This window comes from Homalodisca vitripennis, chromosome 2 (genome assembly GCF_021130785.1).
Source record: "Homalodisca vitripennis isolate AUS2020 chromosome 2, UT_GWSS_2.1, whole genome shotgun sequence".
NCBI lineage: Eukaryota > Metazoa > Arthropoda > Insecta > Hemiptera > Cicadellidae > Homalodisca > Homalodisca vitripennis.
The window spans coordinates 22,863,707-22,880,701 of record NC_060208.1 but is presented as its reverse complement, the minus strand read 5'-3'; the positions used below and the strand labels follow the sequence as shown (position 1 = coordinate 22,880,701).

The following is a 16,995-nucleotide window of genomic DNA, read 5'->3' as shown; positions in this document are numbered from 1 at the left end:
TATCTGATTATTTGCAAAGGGAATTTCAATTTAATTTTTTCTAGATCTGCAAAAATCACAAGTACAATTAGCATGTTAATTACTTATAACATCCTCACAGTTATCTGTATTTAACTGTTCTCTCATTTCTCAACCCTTTTTTTATTATGAAGATCCTCTTCACAATTAAATTAGGAGAAATAATTTGAAAAATTGTAAAACAGCCACTGCTAAGTTTTGGTAGTACTGTAATTTAAATTGAAATTATTCCGTAATACTTCCTGATGTATGTTTTTATTCATTAGAATTGTTTTTTTTTTTTTTTTGTAATGGAACATGCATTTATAATGAGCTACGAAGGTTGTGTTACAGCAGCGGTCTCTTGGTGATGAGCTGTTTTGTTATGTACCTAGATGTATTACTGGAATAGTACTGTCTTAGTATTCTTTGTGTAATAAAAGTAGTATTTTTCTGCAGAGACTGGTTGTAGGCCTAACACAAACCCTCTTTTGTAATCAAAATATTGTCAATTTGTATTAATAGTACATTAACAAGTTAATTTGTAAATTATTTAAATAAGTTGTAACAATTTTGTTAATTGTTTACCAGCGTTCTGTTGTCTGTTGAAGTCGAGTGTGTGTGTGTTTTTATATATATATTGTATTGTACTTAGCGTATCTCATGTATTATTTCTGAAATTTACATAATCTAAATTATTAAAAAATTTTACAGTTTATGGTGTTTTGTTCTCTGAATCCTTACCTATTTATTAAACTTAAACATTTTATTTTGTCTAAACAGGCTAAAGCATACATTAAATGTCTTGTTTTATGACAAAAACGATACAGTATACTAATACAAATTACTGTGTATTTTATCATTCAATTGTTTCTATATGTAATACTGAAACTTAACTCATATATTCCTATTAGCCTTTTGCAATATCATTACAAATCGCTTCAACTGTGTCCAGGTTGTATTTATATTCATCTTTTTTAAAATAGAAATAACATTTTAGAAGTTTCTTTTCTGTAATATTGTTTATTTTTTCTCTTTACAAAGCAAAGTAAACAAATAAAAAAAACAGCCTATACATTCTGTTATAATACAATATTAAAATATATAAATCAATAAAACCATTTTAATTTCACACATAAATGTCATAGTCAAAATTTGCAGGAATTCAGGTAAGAAAGGCACCAGGATACCATTAGGTACATATTTTTAGTCACTTAACCCGGGTTATTTTGCCTTGACCTAGGTGTGGGCCCCCTTTGGTTAACATGTCTGGTTTGCTAGGCTAGGATTATACTAGGCCCATAGTCTACTAGTCCTCACTGTATTACATAGTCACATTTTCATATTTCTACTTCAATTTATTCTTCATTACTGTCTAAATTTCTAATCCATTTTAATCATTTTGGTCACCACTATTTACTAAGTTTTCAGAAGAAATTTAATTCTAACTCCATTCAACATCAATATCTCGGTCTTCCTCCGTGATTTATGCTCCATGTTCATTTTTTATGCACTCTTTCAGAATCGCTTAATTCCTTTGGTAATTCATAATGATCAACAAAATTTTTACTAGAACCATGTTTCTAAAAATGCAATGCAAGTGTGTAGACGTCAGCTGAAGTGGTGTAAGAGATCCTTTTTTTCAGATATTGTGACAAGAGCAAGGTAGTCTTTATTTAACACAACTAAAAGTCCAAAGTTTCAAATAACTCAAGTACCGAATGGCAATCGTTACGAAAAAGTCAAGCAAGATAATATCTGGTTGACTTATGATTGATGAGCGAGCATTGCAGGCTCAAGGGACTGACTCAATAGCCAACGAAACAGTGAAGAAAGCAAATGAACTAAAACAAAACATAGGACAGCCGTATTGCATATTTTGAGCTAACTGGAAATATGGTGAGGATAGCATGACTTTCTGTCCTGGAACTATATGATGGGTAGTAGAGTTTAGCCTCTTACACTGGCTGGGATGGTTTTCGAAGAGAGCAAAGCCCTCGATCTTCAACTGAGTACGCTTTCCAACTAGTAGACTACAACTTGTCAATCTCCTCATGAATAAGATAGGTGTTAAATAAGGATGAATAGAAAGATTAGTGCTAAAAATGCATATTTGTTTAATATAAAAGTACAAAAACAAATGCATCCACTTTAAGAACAAAAATATTACTAAATATTATTTTAGTCTTATAAAGGTAAGTAAATATTATAACATAAATGCAATATTTTCAATAATATCAAGCAATATTGCAGAGTAATGTTGACCTAAATAAATATTTTAATAGTTTTTGAAACTGCTAGAGATAGTTCTAAAACTAGTTTCGGTGAAGACTTATTACTGGGTTGACTGATTACGTTTCCTGAAGGTAACCCAGATGCCTCCCAGTGGTCTTGCGAAAAAAGCGGACTTGTCATAGCTGAGGGGCTCCTGAGTCTGGCTGTTAATATCCACTGCGAACTGTTCCAGCACCTTGCCGAGACACACTTTCATCTCCAGAAGAGTAAATCTCATCCCTGGAACATGTCACAGAGTAATTGTGATTAGGTTTCGATTTTGCAGAACATTGACTTTAAAATTAACACAGTTTCATTTCTCACACACACCCAATTAGTGTACAATTACTTTTCTCAACAGACACCCAATTAGTGCCAAAAGTTGTTCTCTAAAGGTTTACGATTAGTGTGAGTATTAAGAGGGAAGACCTATTTTCTCATAGACCATGAAAATGCTAAAAAAATTCCACAAATTAATTAGTGTGAGTATTACGAAGGAAAAATTTCTTCTTCTGTTTTCTAACAGACATCCAGTTAGTGTACTTTCCTCAACACACACATAATTAGTGCTAAATTTAACCACTGCAATATTCTTCTCAGTTTGGCCAGAATGGCAATGTCCATGTCCTACTGTTTACTTAAACCTTTTAGGACCACAAGTTTAAGATTTTCCATGGCACTTCCTACTAAAATTGTGTTACCAGACATTGAAAGCAAGTGGTGCCAATTATTTGAGCAATTTCTTCTTCCTTACACTGTGATTGAATCATTGCTAATTCAGATATTCAAGGATAAAAGCTATTAATAGGGTTGAGGTCAAAATTATCCTGAATAAAAGTGAATGATACACACACTAGAGTTGTGCTAAGGTTGTTGCATTACTTCTCCATTCTGTTAAACTTTTTTCACAAACAGCACATGTAGCGCTAAAGTAAACTGCTCCATGATTAGACACAGAATGTGAAAAATTCAAAATAAGTCAATAATCAAAATGTTCCTGGAAATAAGGCAAAAAAAATTACCAACCGTTTCAAAAGTGGGTCTTTTTGGACCAGCTTAAAAGATGATGATATAACTTTGTGATGGAAGGACCTTCTTTCATAGCACATTGATGCTGGTACAATAACTTAAGAGGGCATTTGGTTATATCTTGTTGATGTTAATTTAGCCAACTTTAATTACATTTTTCTCTGAAACTACAAAAGGTATCAACTTATTTATTAATTTTGTAGCTTATAGCATTTTATCTTATACATAAAATATATTAGGTTTTTATCTAGTTAACAATAACAAATATGAGATACAGACATGCACATAAGAGAGCTGTTTTTTACTTCAGTTTTATACTTACACTTACACTTTTATATGGACCTATGACTACCATAGTATTGTATAGGATGTCATATAATGCTAAAATCACAAAGTAAATGCTTTGTGGTGTAAATATAGCTGCTCATCTATTAAGTGAAAATTGGTTTCTAGTCCTGGCAGAGCAAACTATTTTCTGTTCATTAACCTTTCTTGAAATTAAATTATACTACTGCTACTTTTACAAACTTAACACGTATATAAAATACATCATATATTTATATCATATATAAATAACACTTTTGACTGTGTAGTATTCAGCAGGATATTTCATTGAATGCTAAAGTCAGTTTCTGCTCTAAGACTGACCTATCTATAGGCCAAAAACAGTAATGATAACTATATACACAACATACATTACAACGTATATTACACAATAGTATTAAACATTTTGTATTGAGTAAACTCTGACCAGTATTAACAACAAATTTACCATCACATTTAAATTCAATTTTGAAATAGTTACATTTTAATAATTCAAAGACATCTACTGTAATAGAACTTTAAGAATGAAATGGAATACTAATTAAAAGTTTTTGTCAGTATAATTTACCGCTAATTGGATCTCTGTGAGACAATGAGTCTTCCTTCTTAATACTTGCACTAATTGTAAACTTGTGAAGAACAAAATGTAATTGCTAAAAGATTATTTGATTGCAAATCTTTTGCTTTCATAAAATCTAACACTTTTTACGGCAAATATAGTTTGTTTACTGTATGTGTCAATGATTTTTATGGTAAAGAAATAAATGATCACTCTTTGGTTGAACTTAACAGTATTTGGATTTCTTTGGATAAAACATGAGTAGTCAGCAACTAAATTGGAGAGACTTTGCTTACCAACACAGGAGCGAGGACCATCGCCGAAAGGTAGGTAGAGAGGATTGGCTTTGTGGTTGTTGTTGGAGAATCGGTCCGGGTCAAACACTTCTGGGGATGGATAGTACTTGGGGTCCATCTGCAGACCCCCAACAGGAATTGAAATCAAGGTTCCTTTCTCCAGAACTGCTGAAGTCCCTGGTATCCGATAAGGCATGGTCACCTCCCTGGTCAGTAGAGGTACGATGGTGTGAATCCTTCCTGCTTCTGAACAAACAAATTTTGTACTTAGTACATTTGAACTGTATATTTTCAAGTAGTTTGATACAAATTCGTTCATTCTCTTGCTACAGAATTTCTGTGTTGCATTTCTTTGTTGATAATGACCCCCAAATCCCAAAAGTGAAATCCTTGATACACCATAACTGTATTGGGGTAGAGGAACAGATTGGTCAGTAAGTTTGTAATTCTCTGCAGAGGTGAGGATGGAACTATTGTTAGAGCTGGAACAGCTGTAGCCTATCCTTCTTCCAAAATTACAATCACTGACACAGATGTTACCTCGACTAGTTTGTGAAGTAGTCTCAGCAATAGCCGATATGGAAAGAAATATCCAGGCCAAGTATCAAGGAGTCATTGTTGTTGAGGTCTTTCTTGGTTACAGCATTTAGACAATCTCCTTTCTAAAATAAATTGTTAACTTTATTGATAAAACGCACAAAATCTATGTCACACATCTACTATTAAAATTGCTTACCATTCTTTATTTGAAACACTCCTAAGGTATGGCCTAGTGGTTTAGAGAAGAAGCCCAGCAAAAAATTGTTAGATAGTATTAATATTATAAAAGAGGGCCATAAGGGCTTTAGAGAGAGAGTTGTAGAGATGCTTTCATGACCCTATTGTATACTGATGGACAACCTCTGCTGCAGAATAGACACTTCCATGACTACAATACTAGACACGGCACACGTTACCACCTACCACCTCATCACCTCTCCCAGTATGAGAAAACCCCTCCTACATGAGCACAAAATTGCACAATCTTCTGCCAGAAGAATTGAGATGCCTCTCAAAGAGAAGATTGAAGACTGCTCTTATGGCTTGGATGGTCAACAATCCTATTTACACACTCAAAGAGTTCATTGAAAGAAGACAATGAACATTACAACTTGAAAATATTAAATATTTTTATCTAAGTTGTGTATTATCCTATCTGACGCCATTTCTTGCCGTATTTGAAATTAAGAATTTTTGTATCTGTACCTACTCCTTAAATCTTTTCCCCCACTCAAGGTGGCTGCAACATAAGATCTCAATACTGAAATATACATCCTTAAATATCTCCTTACTAAAATATCCTGTCACTTTGGAAGCTGCACAAAATACTTTTTTGAGTTTAATGCAATGGACGGCTCCTCAACTCCTCACCATGCAGAGAAAACCAAATCTCACAATAAAAATCTGAAAGTCTGTCAATGAATAATTTAACCTCTAAGTAAGCAGTTAAGTAATCAATCACCTTGTATGACCTGGTCCATGTATGTCAAGTCTCTGACAGTCTCGTGACTCCAACCTCCATGTTTGGTGAGGGCGGACTTCACCTCTTCTGAGAGCCTCTCTTGTATCTTTGGATTCTTGGCAATGTTGTACAATACAAACGACAATGATGAAGCAATAGTTTCTGAGCCTCCATTCAAGAATACAAAAGACTGTGCAGCAATCCCTTCATCTGTAAATACTGTGGAAAAAATCATATAGTTAAAAAAAATATGTAAAACATCCAGATTGTTTTATTTATTGATGGTTAAGAGGCAAATCATTTGTAATTTGGAGGTAAACGTTTCAGCAACTTCACTGAATTTTTATTTTAACATTCAAAGGTGAACATAATATTTAATTATATGTCCTACAATTATTCTAAATTTAGTTAACAATTAACACAATTATCAATCACACAACTAGAGCAGTAAACGTTAATTACTTTAAATAATTTATTACTTTATGTGTGTTGGCCAAAGTCAGTACATGACTAGTGTCACAGTGAAGATGCTAACAAGATATTCTGTAGCTAGAAATGTATCATAGTTTATCACATTTACTACGGTGGACCCAACTTACATTCCGGCTGTCCTAAAGTTGATACATCACTAATGTCGCAGTTCAGGTGCTAACGAGATGTTCTGTAGCTAGAGATGCATCATAGTTTAACACATTGACTGTGGTGGTAAATGTAATAATTACAGTAAATAAAAATAATATTATTTTCTCTGAATGTAATGATCAAACTCTAGATTTATTAGACGATCTGTAGTTCTTTTTTGCTCTGAGTCACACATTACAAACTGTTCTGCTCCAGAAGAATAGCACTATGTTTAAACTTATGAAGAAACATTTAGCTATTTAAGTTGAAAAGTGAATGGCGTTTTTCATACACAAATGAGTGTAAACAAATTGGATTTTATATGTACTTACATTTTCGTGATATCCCTGGCTTTGATGATGGTAATGCATATTCCATTTGGTTCATCTGACCATCTTCTCCGTCCATTTCTGAAGCTGACAATTTTGCACTCTTGTTTGCCATCTCATCTTCCTGCAGTTTCAACATCATTTGGAAATAGTCATTCCTCATGATGTTATTCTGTTTCCTATAGTCCTTTGTGGTCTTGATAAGACTTATCATGTACTTATTTATGTCTGCAGAGAAAGGGCCAAGACCTAATAATCTCACCAGGGTAGTGGGTAGTGTCATAACCAGAAAATTGATCACCTTCTGCTGAAAGGACACTCCGAAAACATTGTTGATCTTCTCAATAAATTCATCTGTCTGAGGATTCTCTTTGCTGAAATCAAGGCCAAAAGCAACACTCCCGATGATCTCTGTGGAGAAGTTTAAAAAAAGTGATCTTGCTTCGACAACCTGGTTTGAACTACAAGCTTGCTCAATTTCATTGGTAAGTCTATTGCTGCAGTTGTTCATTTGTTCGAACATGTCCTTGAGTTTGCCGGAGGTCAACGCTGGGGTAAGTTTATGTCGTAGAGCTCGCCACTCATAACCCCTGAGGTTGAACAGGTTCATCGACACGGGACTTGACTCGATGAAGGGAAATCCTCGATCTTGGAAGTGATTAAAGTCTTGGATCAAGATTCTCTTGATCAGTTCTGGATCCTTCACTAGCAGAGTGGGCATCTGCAATAGATTATGATTACAATTTATTTATATTATATCATTATTCTTCATTATTTTTTGTATTGTACAGTATAATCAACTCATGTGCACTTTACATCACAAAGAGTTGATTCTTATGTTGGACTAACAAACATGACAAAACTTAACATCAGTGTTTTAAATCTTCTTTAAAAGTGTTTCTTCACCTGGCTGTTTTATCAAAATCTCTTTATTTTGACCTTCTAATTAAGAAAATTTAATTGTTAGTATTCAAAAACAATTATTAAGCCACCATATTGTAACCTCTTAGCGGTTTCTACACATAACAAAAATGTAATTAATAATGTAATCAAAAGCAATCAGCTGATTCTATTTCCTTGTTATTTTACATTAGTTTGTTGTTACATTCATTTTATTTAGTAAACTAGTTTTTAAGTTGTTGGTGGACATGGTATTTATGGAAGAGGGAGAGAGGGAGGAGGAGGGAGAGAGAGGGAGATAAGACAATACACAACCTAACCATACATACCTACATTCACACCACATACACAATTAACAACAAAATGTGCACAGACACACACACTCACACACAAATTCCCTTACCACAGATCTAATCAAACATGCGTTTTCTATGGACACGAACACCAGATCTCATTCATATGTACACATAAATCTTTATATTACTATAATATAATATAATAATATATGCCCTTGTGAAATAATAAAAAACAAAGAGACTTTGGACTCATACAAATACACAAGTAAACCCACCTATATACAATAATTCAAGTACATTTCATAGTTATTGGCTAAAAATATGTGTTTTTTAATATAAAACATGTGTAAAAATTGTAGAAAAATTGTTCAACTTCAACACATGAAAAATTTAAAAACCAGACTTTATACATTGCATTACGTTATGCAATTATTTTACTTCTCTACCAATTTTTCATTTTTTATAAATGTTGGCAAGTGATTACACAATTTAGGCCCCAAATAAACAAAACTTTTTTGGAACAATAAATTTATAGCCCCAACAGGTCTCAACATTCCTATCTGTCTAAAGAACAAGTATTTTTTTGAGGTTGTGCTCGGAGGTTCCTCCCCACACAATCAGGTCATATCTGATGTGGGATTCCACCAAGGCATGGTGATTCTGATGTGGGTCTTTGCTGCTACCAGATCTCATCCATTTTCTCCTATGAACCACATAGACTCTAAAGCTAAGTTTATTACTTAGTATATCAACGTGAGTGGTCCAGGAAAGGTCAGCATCTATTGTTGAGCCCAGAAATTTAGTTCGCTGTTCTGTAGAAATATTGGGAGTCTTTTGTATATTTTCAATGTTTGTAACTAAAATTTATTTGTGTTGTCTTCAATGACTATTGCTGAGTCATTATGGAAGCGCTACTGGAGTGCTTTATCTATTGTGTGTGCAATGTCAAAAATGAGGCTTTGAGCTTTTTCATTCTTAAAAAGCAAGGTGGTGATGTCTGTATACATTATTGTCTTCACAGTTCTGTCATTTATAAAAAGCACATAAATGAAAGGATTCAGGACTGAGCCATGAGGTACTTCTCTTTTCACTAGTTATAGTTTGGATCTGATAATACTGTTTCTATTACTGTTTGCTTTCTGAACTTCAATAATTTCTTTATGTCACTTCTAAATAGCTGGATACCCAATCTACGGTCCTGTCTTGAAATCTTAGTGCAGCCAGTTTATGCAGTATCAATTTGTCAACAACAAAATGAACAAACAAGCAATTTGTAAACAGTCAAAATGCTTTGCTTTAGGCTAGCAAAACAGGTTTTGTAATACATGCGGGAAAAATTCGCTGAATTACATTATTCCAAAAATATTTAATTAAATCCCTATAGAACTGCAAAAAATTTAAAAATTGCTATAATGCTAAGTCTTACATACTTGATTGGCTGCTTGAAATTGAAAATGATTAATATTAATAGACTGAATATTTAGGTTTAGGAAAATAGATTATATTGTATAACTTTTCATGTTGTTGTAGCTTTGAATAACGTTTTATCTTATACATTGATGTTGGATTTATATTTGTACAGAATAAAGTGAGTGTGTGTGTGTTTGCGTGCAGGTATCCATTAAGGTATCCTGCAGAAAGTTAGTCTTTGCTAATGTTTTGCCAAATCTGAGAGGAAGACATGTACCACCATTGAACTCGTTGTCTATACAGAAATGAAACTTCACACAAAATTTCAAGTCTATACCTCTATCCTCCATTAATTTTAGAAATACTGTGTGGACAGAGACGCAGAAGACAGCCCCTGAGTGGTAGGCTTCGCTAACGCTCAGTCAATTAATTAAATCATTCAGTGATTGGCAACTAACGGGGTTCTACTGTTTTGTATTTAGTCAAAATCAATGTGATACCAATCTTGACAATATTAGTGAACTTCTAAAGCCAGTTTCCAATGTTAAGTTCCATAATTTTATATACCATCATTGTGGGTGATCTAGACAGATTTACAAGTCTCTGTATCATGCAGTACTGATTACAATATACCATAACCCAAAACAATATTTAAAATCCATACTCCAAATAGCTGTTACAAGCCTGTGTCATCAATACCAATTATAATCTTGTTCCATAAAAATTCATCCAACATACCCTTGATTGGAAGTAGCCGAAAAACCTCTCTTTAGGGAAATTGCTGTAGAGGAAGTTGGTAAGATCAATCTGTGATTTGGTGATTGCCTCAGGCAACCCGATGACAAGAGTTGGACGTAAGTAGGGAATGTTTCGGTCCCTGAAGTAAGAGTAGGTGTTGTTTAAGTAATGATAGACCAGGTAGAGAAGAGTTGCCACCACGAGCAGAAAGTCCATCAGCCACGATCCTGTCACTGCCATTGTGATTGTGTCTCCTGACTGTAAATTAACAATATTGTGAAGTTTCCAAACATTATTTATAATTTAACTTCCTTAAAACCTTACTTAAACCAGAACAACATTTGTTATGATTCTCACTCTATTTGTTTCATATACAGAGTGTTCAAAAAGTCCTGCACAAGCTTGATAATTCCTGAAAACTTACAGCTAAAACAATAAAAACTGGGTACATTATTACTGCATCTAAAAATCTACTTTTTGAAGTAACTACCATTTATTTGTCATGTCAGAGTGATGGCCCGCAAGGTGTCAGGAGAAAATCTTAAATGAGAGTATAGATTGAATAGTACATTAAATTAAAGGTTTTTATTAGTAGAGTACAATGCTGCAAATCTTACCTCAAAAGGTTCACTCTTTAAAATATTACGCTGGATTAAATTTTGAAACATTTACAATGCAGGTCCTGTTCTAGACGGATTAATATTCTTGTTTTGGCTCAAGTTGTGAAAATTAGACTTAGTAAATGAATACTGGACTTAAGAAATAGTTTTTAAAGTAGCTAGTGACTCTTCACATCCAATGGAGGATGGTCTACAAGCAGTTCGGCAAAAGACTTAATGTAAGCATAGTCAAGATGTACATCATTATAAAGGGGTTGTTTAGCAGATATGAATGATAAAGTGAAAAAAAACCTGCTATCTGTTATTATAATAGAAAGTTCTTATTTTTAGGTTTGGCTTTGGACTTTACTTGATGTACATCTTACATTACACTTGAAAACATACATAACAGAAACCTTGTGAGTAGATCTGTCAAAGGAAGTTGTGTCTAAAAAACTCAAGAAAGAAGAAACAGTGTTGAAGTATCATGATGGTATGTATGATGGTTTGTAAATGGAAGGATATGAGGGTTTACATAAGTAATCAGTATGAAAATGGTATCAATGATGGTGTCAACAGATGGGGTAAAGAAAAAAAATGAAGCCTTTCCTATAATAGAGTACCTACAATAATTATATGAGTGGAATTTATCAAAAAGATCAGTTGATAAGCTATTATCCCTTTGAGCGGGAGTCTACGTGATGGCATAAGAATGTACTAGTTCATATTTTATAAATGGGAATCCTAAATGGTTTCATTTTGCACAATAAATATGTTATTGGCAAAAATAAATGCATTGTTAGAATTCAGATTGGACATAATAAACTCTTCTTGGGCCTAGCAAGGATGAGCTGAGAGTTGAATCTGTAAAAGAGGGGGAAGAAAATGGAGGGGAATATGAGCACTTAACAACAAACTTCGTGTTTAAATAATTAGGGAATTCAATCCCGAAAAAAGTAAAAATGTGTTCTTTTAATGGAGTAAGAAGGGGCACAATATTTGAGTGTAAATATGTTTAGTGTATTTGCCCAAACCAACCAGCTTTGTGCCTTACAAGTGGTTTGCTTAGTACCATTCCTAGTTCGAACTTTGGTATAACCTATAATGTAAATATAAATAGTGTGCATAGATATAAGATGAGTTAGCAAAATTAGTTTACCGTATTATTTCACATGATATTGCTATTATTTGTTAAGTCAGCTGCTAAACGCATTAACACGTTTTCAACATATTTAAAACTGATGGTATGGTGTGTGCTGAGAACGTGTTTACAAGTCGAGTTTTTTATTCAAAAGTAGTAAAATAATTAAAAAAAAACTGTTTACTTATTGGTAAAATAACATTATTAGTTTATTTACAAAACAAATTTTAATGTCTTTTGAACAGCCCATCTTAAGTGTAATATTGACCAGCAGTGAAAGTGTTAATAACATGCTGTTTGGTTTGATTGAACCCCTTTTTTCCAGGATGGTATGTTCATGAGTCTAAAATCCAAATTCTGTATTCAAATATACAACAAATTTTGAATATACACCCAAATTCTATTACAATAACAATAACAAATAAAACAAGCATTCTTGTATCCCTATGTGAACAAATATTTTCATATTATATAGACTTGTTTCTACATTGTTTAAAATAATAATTAAATTCCTAAATTCATGTTTTTTAAAATAAGATAAAAATAGATTTTGAAAGTATAGTCACATCCTAAATATTTTGTTACCTATTTCAAGAGGGTTTTTTGATAAGACAAACATTATTGTTTATTATTTTTAAAGTACAAATAGTAAAGTTTTGTTAATACTCACCAAAATCAGACAACCATTAACAAATTAATCCCAAGATGTATTCTGGGTGTAGTTCTTTGTGTGGTGTAGTTATGTACAAGGCGATGGAACACACCTGGATATAAGATTGCGGTTTAGAAAGTGAGTAAATCGTCAAATCATTTAGTTTACAGATTTGCTTATCTTTCTGAAGATAAAATAATGCTACATGCTTTAAGTGAATATAAACAAGAGTAAATTCAGAAATCATCACATAACTTTAATATTTGAATATACTAAATGACTATGAGACAGTTCAATACTGTTATTATAAATAAAGATGCAAGCTATTTAAAACCAAATAGTATATTAATACAACAACAAAAACTGTAATTTGTCATTAGTAATGTAAGCCATTTTGATATAAACCATATGAAATATTTTAATAATAATAATAATAATAATAATAATAATAATTTTATTTGTCATGAAAATGTATTACATCATTGACAAAGTCATAGTATATTGCTTATTGTTAACCAAGTCAATACAATAGTCAATAAAGTCTTACAAGTAAATTAAATAAAATAAATAAAAAATCACAAAAATGACAGTACAAATTGTCAGTAACAGTAACAAACACATTAAAAAATCAATACTTTTGGTGTTGAAGAATTCATCTAGACTGTAAAACGGATTCTCCAACAACCAGGAATATAACTTATTCTTAAAGATATCAAAGGGATATGAGCAATATTTTTTCTCCAGAAAGTTATAAATTTTCAAAGATACTACAACATGACTGGTGAGGGTTTTGCTTAATCGAAAATGTCCAATTTCAGCATTGTTTCGATTACGCGTGTTGTGGTCATGAATTTTATGTTTAAAATTTAACAAATTAGGATTTTTATGGATGTAAACCACCGAGTCATATAATATACAAATTTTAGAACCGTCTGAAAACGAAAATTTATGAAATGGGGTTTGCAATGCTCTCTGGTATCACACTTTTTTAGAGCCCTAATTGCCTTTTTTTGTAATACTAGTATTTCGGAAATTCTGGTGCAATTACCATATAGGACTAATCCATATCTAAAAACAGATTGGAAAAAGGCAAAGTATGCGGCTCTTATAGAATTTAGTGGTACAATATCATTCAGTCTACTCAGAAGATAAATGACTCGTGAGAGTTCTTTTATTTAGATAATCAATATGTGTTGCCCATGTCAAATTTCTATCAAGGTGATACCCAAGAATTTAACTGAGTCTGAATAGCTTTCGTCCAATGACCCAGCAATATGCCTAAGAGGTAAACAACATTTTTGTTGTTTTGTCTTTATTTAGCAAAAACCCATTAGCATGAAACCAGTTTGATGCATTTTTTTAATGTATCATTTGCCAACAGCTCCAGATCATGTACACTTTGACTGACATTAAAAAGTGTAGTATCATCTGCATATAATATGGTTTTCGAGTTAAGAGATAATGGTAAATCATTTATATAGATTAAAAAGAGTGGGGGGACCTAGGACGGAGCCCTGTGGAACTCCCCACTCCACGAGGGCTTCTTTAGACCACTTACCATTATTAAAGACCAGTTGCTTGCGATTGTTAATATATGATTCAAAAAAATTTAGATTAGGCCCAGAAAAATCCGTAATGTTTTAGTTTAGATATAAGAATTTTACTATCAACACAATCAAAGGCCCTGCTCAAGTCACAAAAAGTAGCCCGAGCAAAGCCCTTGCTCTCGAAAGCTGAGTGAATTTGTCTAACTAATTGATCTAGAGCATTAAAAGTTGATTTTATCCTTTCTAAACCCAAATTGTGAAGGTTCCAGAAGGTTATTACTTTCCCAGAAAGTAGTAATTTGCTTACAAACCAATGATTCAATTAGCTTACCCAATACAGGAATTACAGAAATTGGGCGGTAGCTTTGAGGTTGGTCCTTAGGACCCCTTTTAAAAATTGGACATACTCGTGAAATCTTGAGTTGCTCAGGGAAAATACCGTCATGAAGCAGATGATTAATAGACACTGCCAGAGGTTCAGCCACACTACCAATAATACTTTTTAAACAAATTGTTAGACATACTATATATGTCTTGACTATCAGAATTGCTCATTCCCCTGACAGCATCCAAAACATCATTTGAAGTAACAATTTTCCATTTAAAATGTACTAAGCTATCATTAGAGATTGATTCCATAAGTTCAACAAATGTAAAACTGGAATTAACAACCTTATTTTTAATTTCTTTTACAGATTCGAGAAAAAAATCATTAAACACATCAGGCTCAATATTACAAATATTTTGTTTGCTGTTTGCTGTATTATATTTAATTACATCCCAGGCAGCTTTACATTTATTTTTACTATTTTGAATGTACTCAACATTTTTAGCATGTTTTGCCTCATTTATAGAACACCTGTATTTACACTTCAACTCATAAAACCCCATATTTAGATGTATATTATCCCTGTTACATTTTCTTAATCTGTCCAAGAACAGTAGCCTTTCCTTCATGATAGCTAATTCAAGTTTGTATACCAATCCTGTTTGTATTTGTTTTTATGCTCTGTTCTTTTTCTATTCACCCTTTTAACAACTTTGTAATGATTAATACTATTCAGTATAACATCAAAAATTTTAGTAAATAGTGTTGCAGAACTTTGCTTAGTATATTCACTTAACAAGGACGGCCAATCATAAGACTCCAGAAGTAAAAGAGAGAGGTTTAATATTCTTTTTAGGGAGTACCATGCTTTGAATACTATTTATATGTTGAGAGGTACCCCTTGAGTCAACAAATCCGTCTTTTTGACATGCATTAACAAGTATCCCATCATGATCTGAGTAAGGAAACGATAAGGTAGTTACAGAGGAGACATATAAATTGTGATTAAAGATAAAAACATTATCTAGGCAATTTTTACCCCTGGTTGCATTTTTATTCAAGGGGAAAAAGTTGAACTGTCTTAAAATGTTTAAAAATTCATTTGCAGTTTTTGGTATGTTTTGTAATATCAAACTTTACTATTAAAATCACCCCCAATTATAATAGTGTAAAAATTTCCAATTCATAATAAAATTTAAAAATTTCTCCAATTTAATGCTAGCACTTTTTGATTATCTGCATATTAAACTATTTTAAATAATTAATTTTAAACTGTATGAAATATAGTAATAAACTATTTTAGAACACTAAATAGACAACTAAAATTGAAATAATGAAAACTAAATTGGTACTAATTGGTAATTTCTGACTTGTTAAATAATTCTAAATTAAAACTTTTAATTTTAAATAATTGTAACCTGTTATTAGCATGCTCTGAATAAATTTTCATGTTTTGCTCATAAGAAATGTTCAATCCTATTTTATTTTTATCAAAGTATATCAATAAGAAAAATACCACATAATAGAAAATTAGGTTAACCCTTAGAACGGCAACAGGGGTTACGCGTAACCCCACACAGAATAATATTTTGTTGTTGTTGTGGCAATCTTGCTAATACGATCTTGATATTTTATCTATTCTACAAGCAGTCCAGTCTGTGCCCGCACGCGAGATAACAAGTGTGTTGATCAGTTCAAAGTGACTATAAATAATTGCTTGGGGTGACGTATAACCCCTGTTGGCCTTCGGTTGTATGTCCAATTGCAGAGTGCTGTGTTTAAAGTTTTAAAGTTTTATTATAATATGGCAAGTACAATAGACCCAAACTTTTAGTGATATAGTTAGAGATGTGATAGATGAAGACATAAGTGTGATAATTGATGAATATCAAAGTTCTATAACTTCTGTGGAAGACAATACTGAATACCCGACCGACTATGATTCTTCAGCTGCTTTCTGACTCGGAACCGGATAATCCTGCGTCTCAAGTACAAGGACCTATAGTAAAAGGTAAAAATGGTTATACTTGGTCACTTGTACCACCCTCCTACTACTAGAACAGCTAATAGAAATATAATTCGTATACCTCATGCAAGGGGAACAGCTCTAAATACAACAACTGAAGAGGATGCTTTTAAAATATTGCTAGACCAGTCAGCCATAAATATGATTGTCATTCATACAAACACAGAGATAGCTAAGCGTAGAGAAAAAATTTACCTCTCCTCAAGGTATTTATGTGATACTGATTCAACTGAAATTTTATCTTTGATTGGCTTGCTATACACAGCAGGATCACAGAAAGATGGGCACCTTAGCACTTCTGAAATGTGGTCTCCTTATGGAATCACAGTTTTATAAGTGTGTTATGACTGAAAATCGATTTAGGTTTTTACTGATATGCTTAAGATTCGACAACAAAGACGTGCGAAATACAAAAGACAATTTCGCCC

General features: G+C 32.6%; 1 protein-coding gene across 1 annotated transcript; it reads right to left on the bottom strand.

The window, feature by feature from the left end:
• Positions 1-2,088: 2,088 nt before the first annotated feature.
• On the bottom strand, positions 2,089-12,837 carry LOC124353692 (probable cytochrome P450 6a14). Its single transcript, XM_046803660.1, has 6 exons — positions 12,685-12,837; positions 10,275-10,532; positions 6,934-7,651; positions 5,981-6,199; positions 4,480-4,725; positions 2,089-2,511 (listed from the first exon to the last, which is right to left on the bottom strand). The coding sequence occupies exons 2-6, from the start codon at positions 10,512-10,514 to the stop codon at positions 2,333-2,335; spliced, it is 1,602 nt and encodes a 533-aa protein (XP_046659616.1). The 5' UTR covers positions 10,515-10,532; positions 12,685-12,837; the 3' UTR covers positions 2,089-2,332.
• Between the last annotated feature and the right edge of the window lie 4,158 nt (positions 12,838-16,995).

Bases quoted from the DNA above. Each gene is read 5' to 3' on its own strand.
- LOC124353692 (XM_046803660.1), bottom strand. From the start codon at position 10,514: ATGGCAGTGACAGGATCGTGGCTGATGGACTTTCTGCTCGTGGTGGCA. The intron at 4,726-5,980 runs GTGATTGATTAC...TTGTTTGTTCAG, and splicing joins CATGGACCAGGTCATACAAG to AAGCAGGAAGGATTCACACC. The intron at 2,512-4,479 runs GTAAGCAAAGTC...GACATGTTCCAG, and splicing joins TGGTCCTCGCTCCTGTGTTG to GGATGAGATTTACTCTTCTG.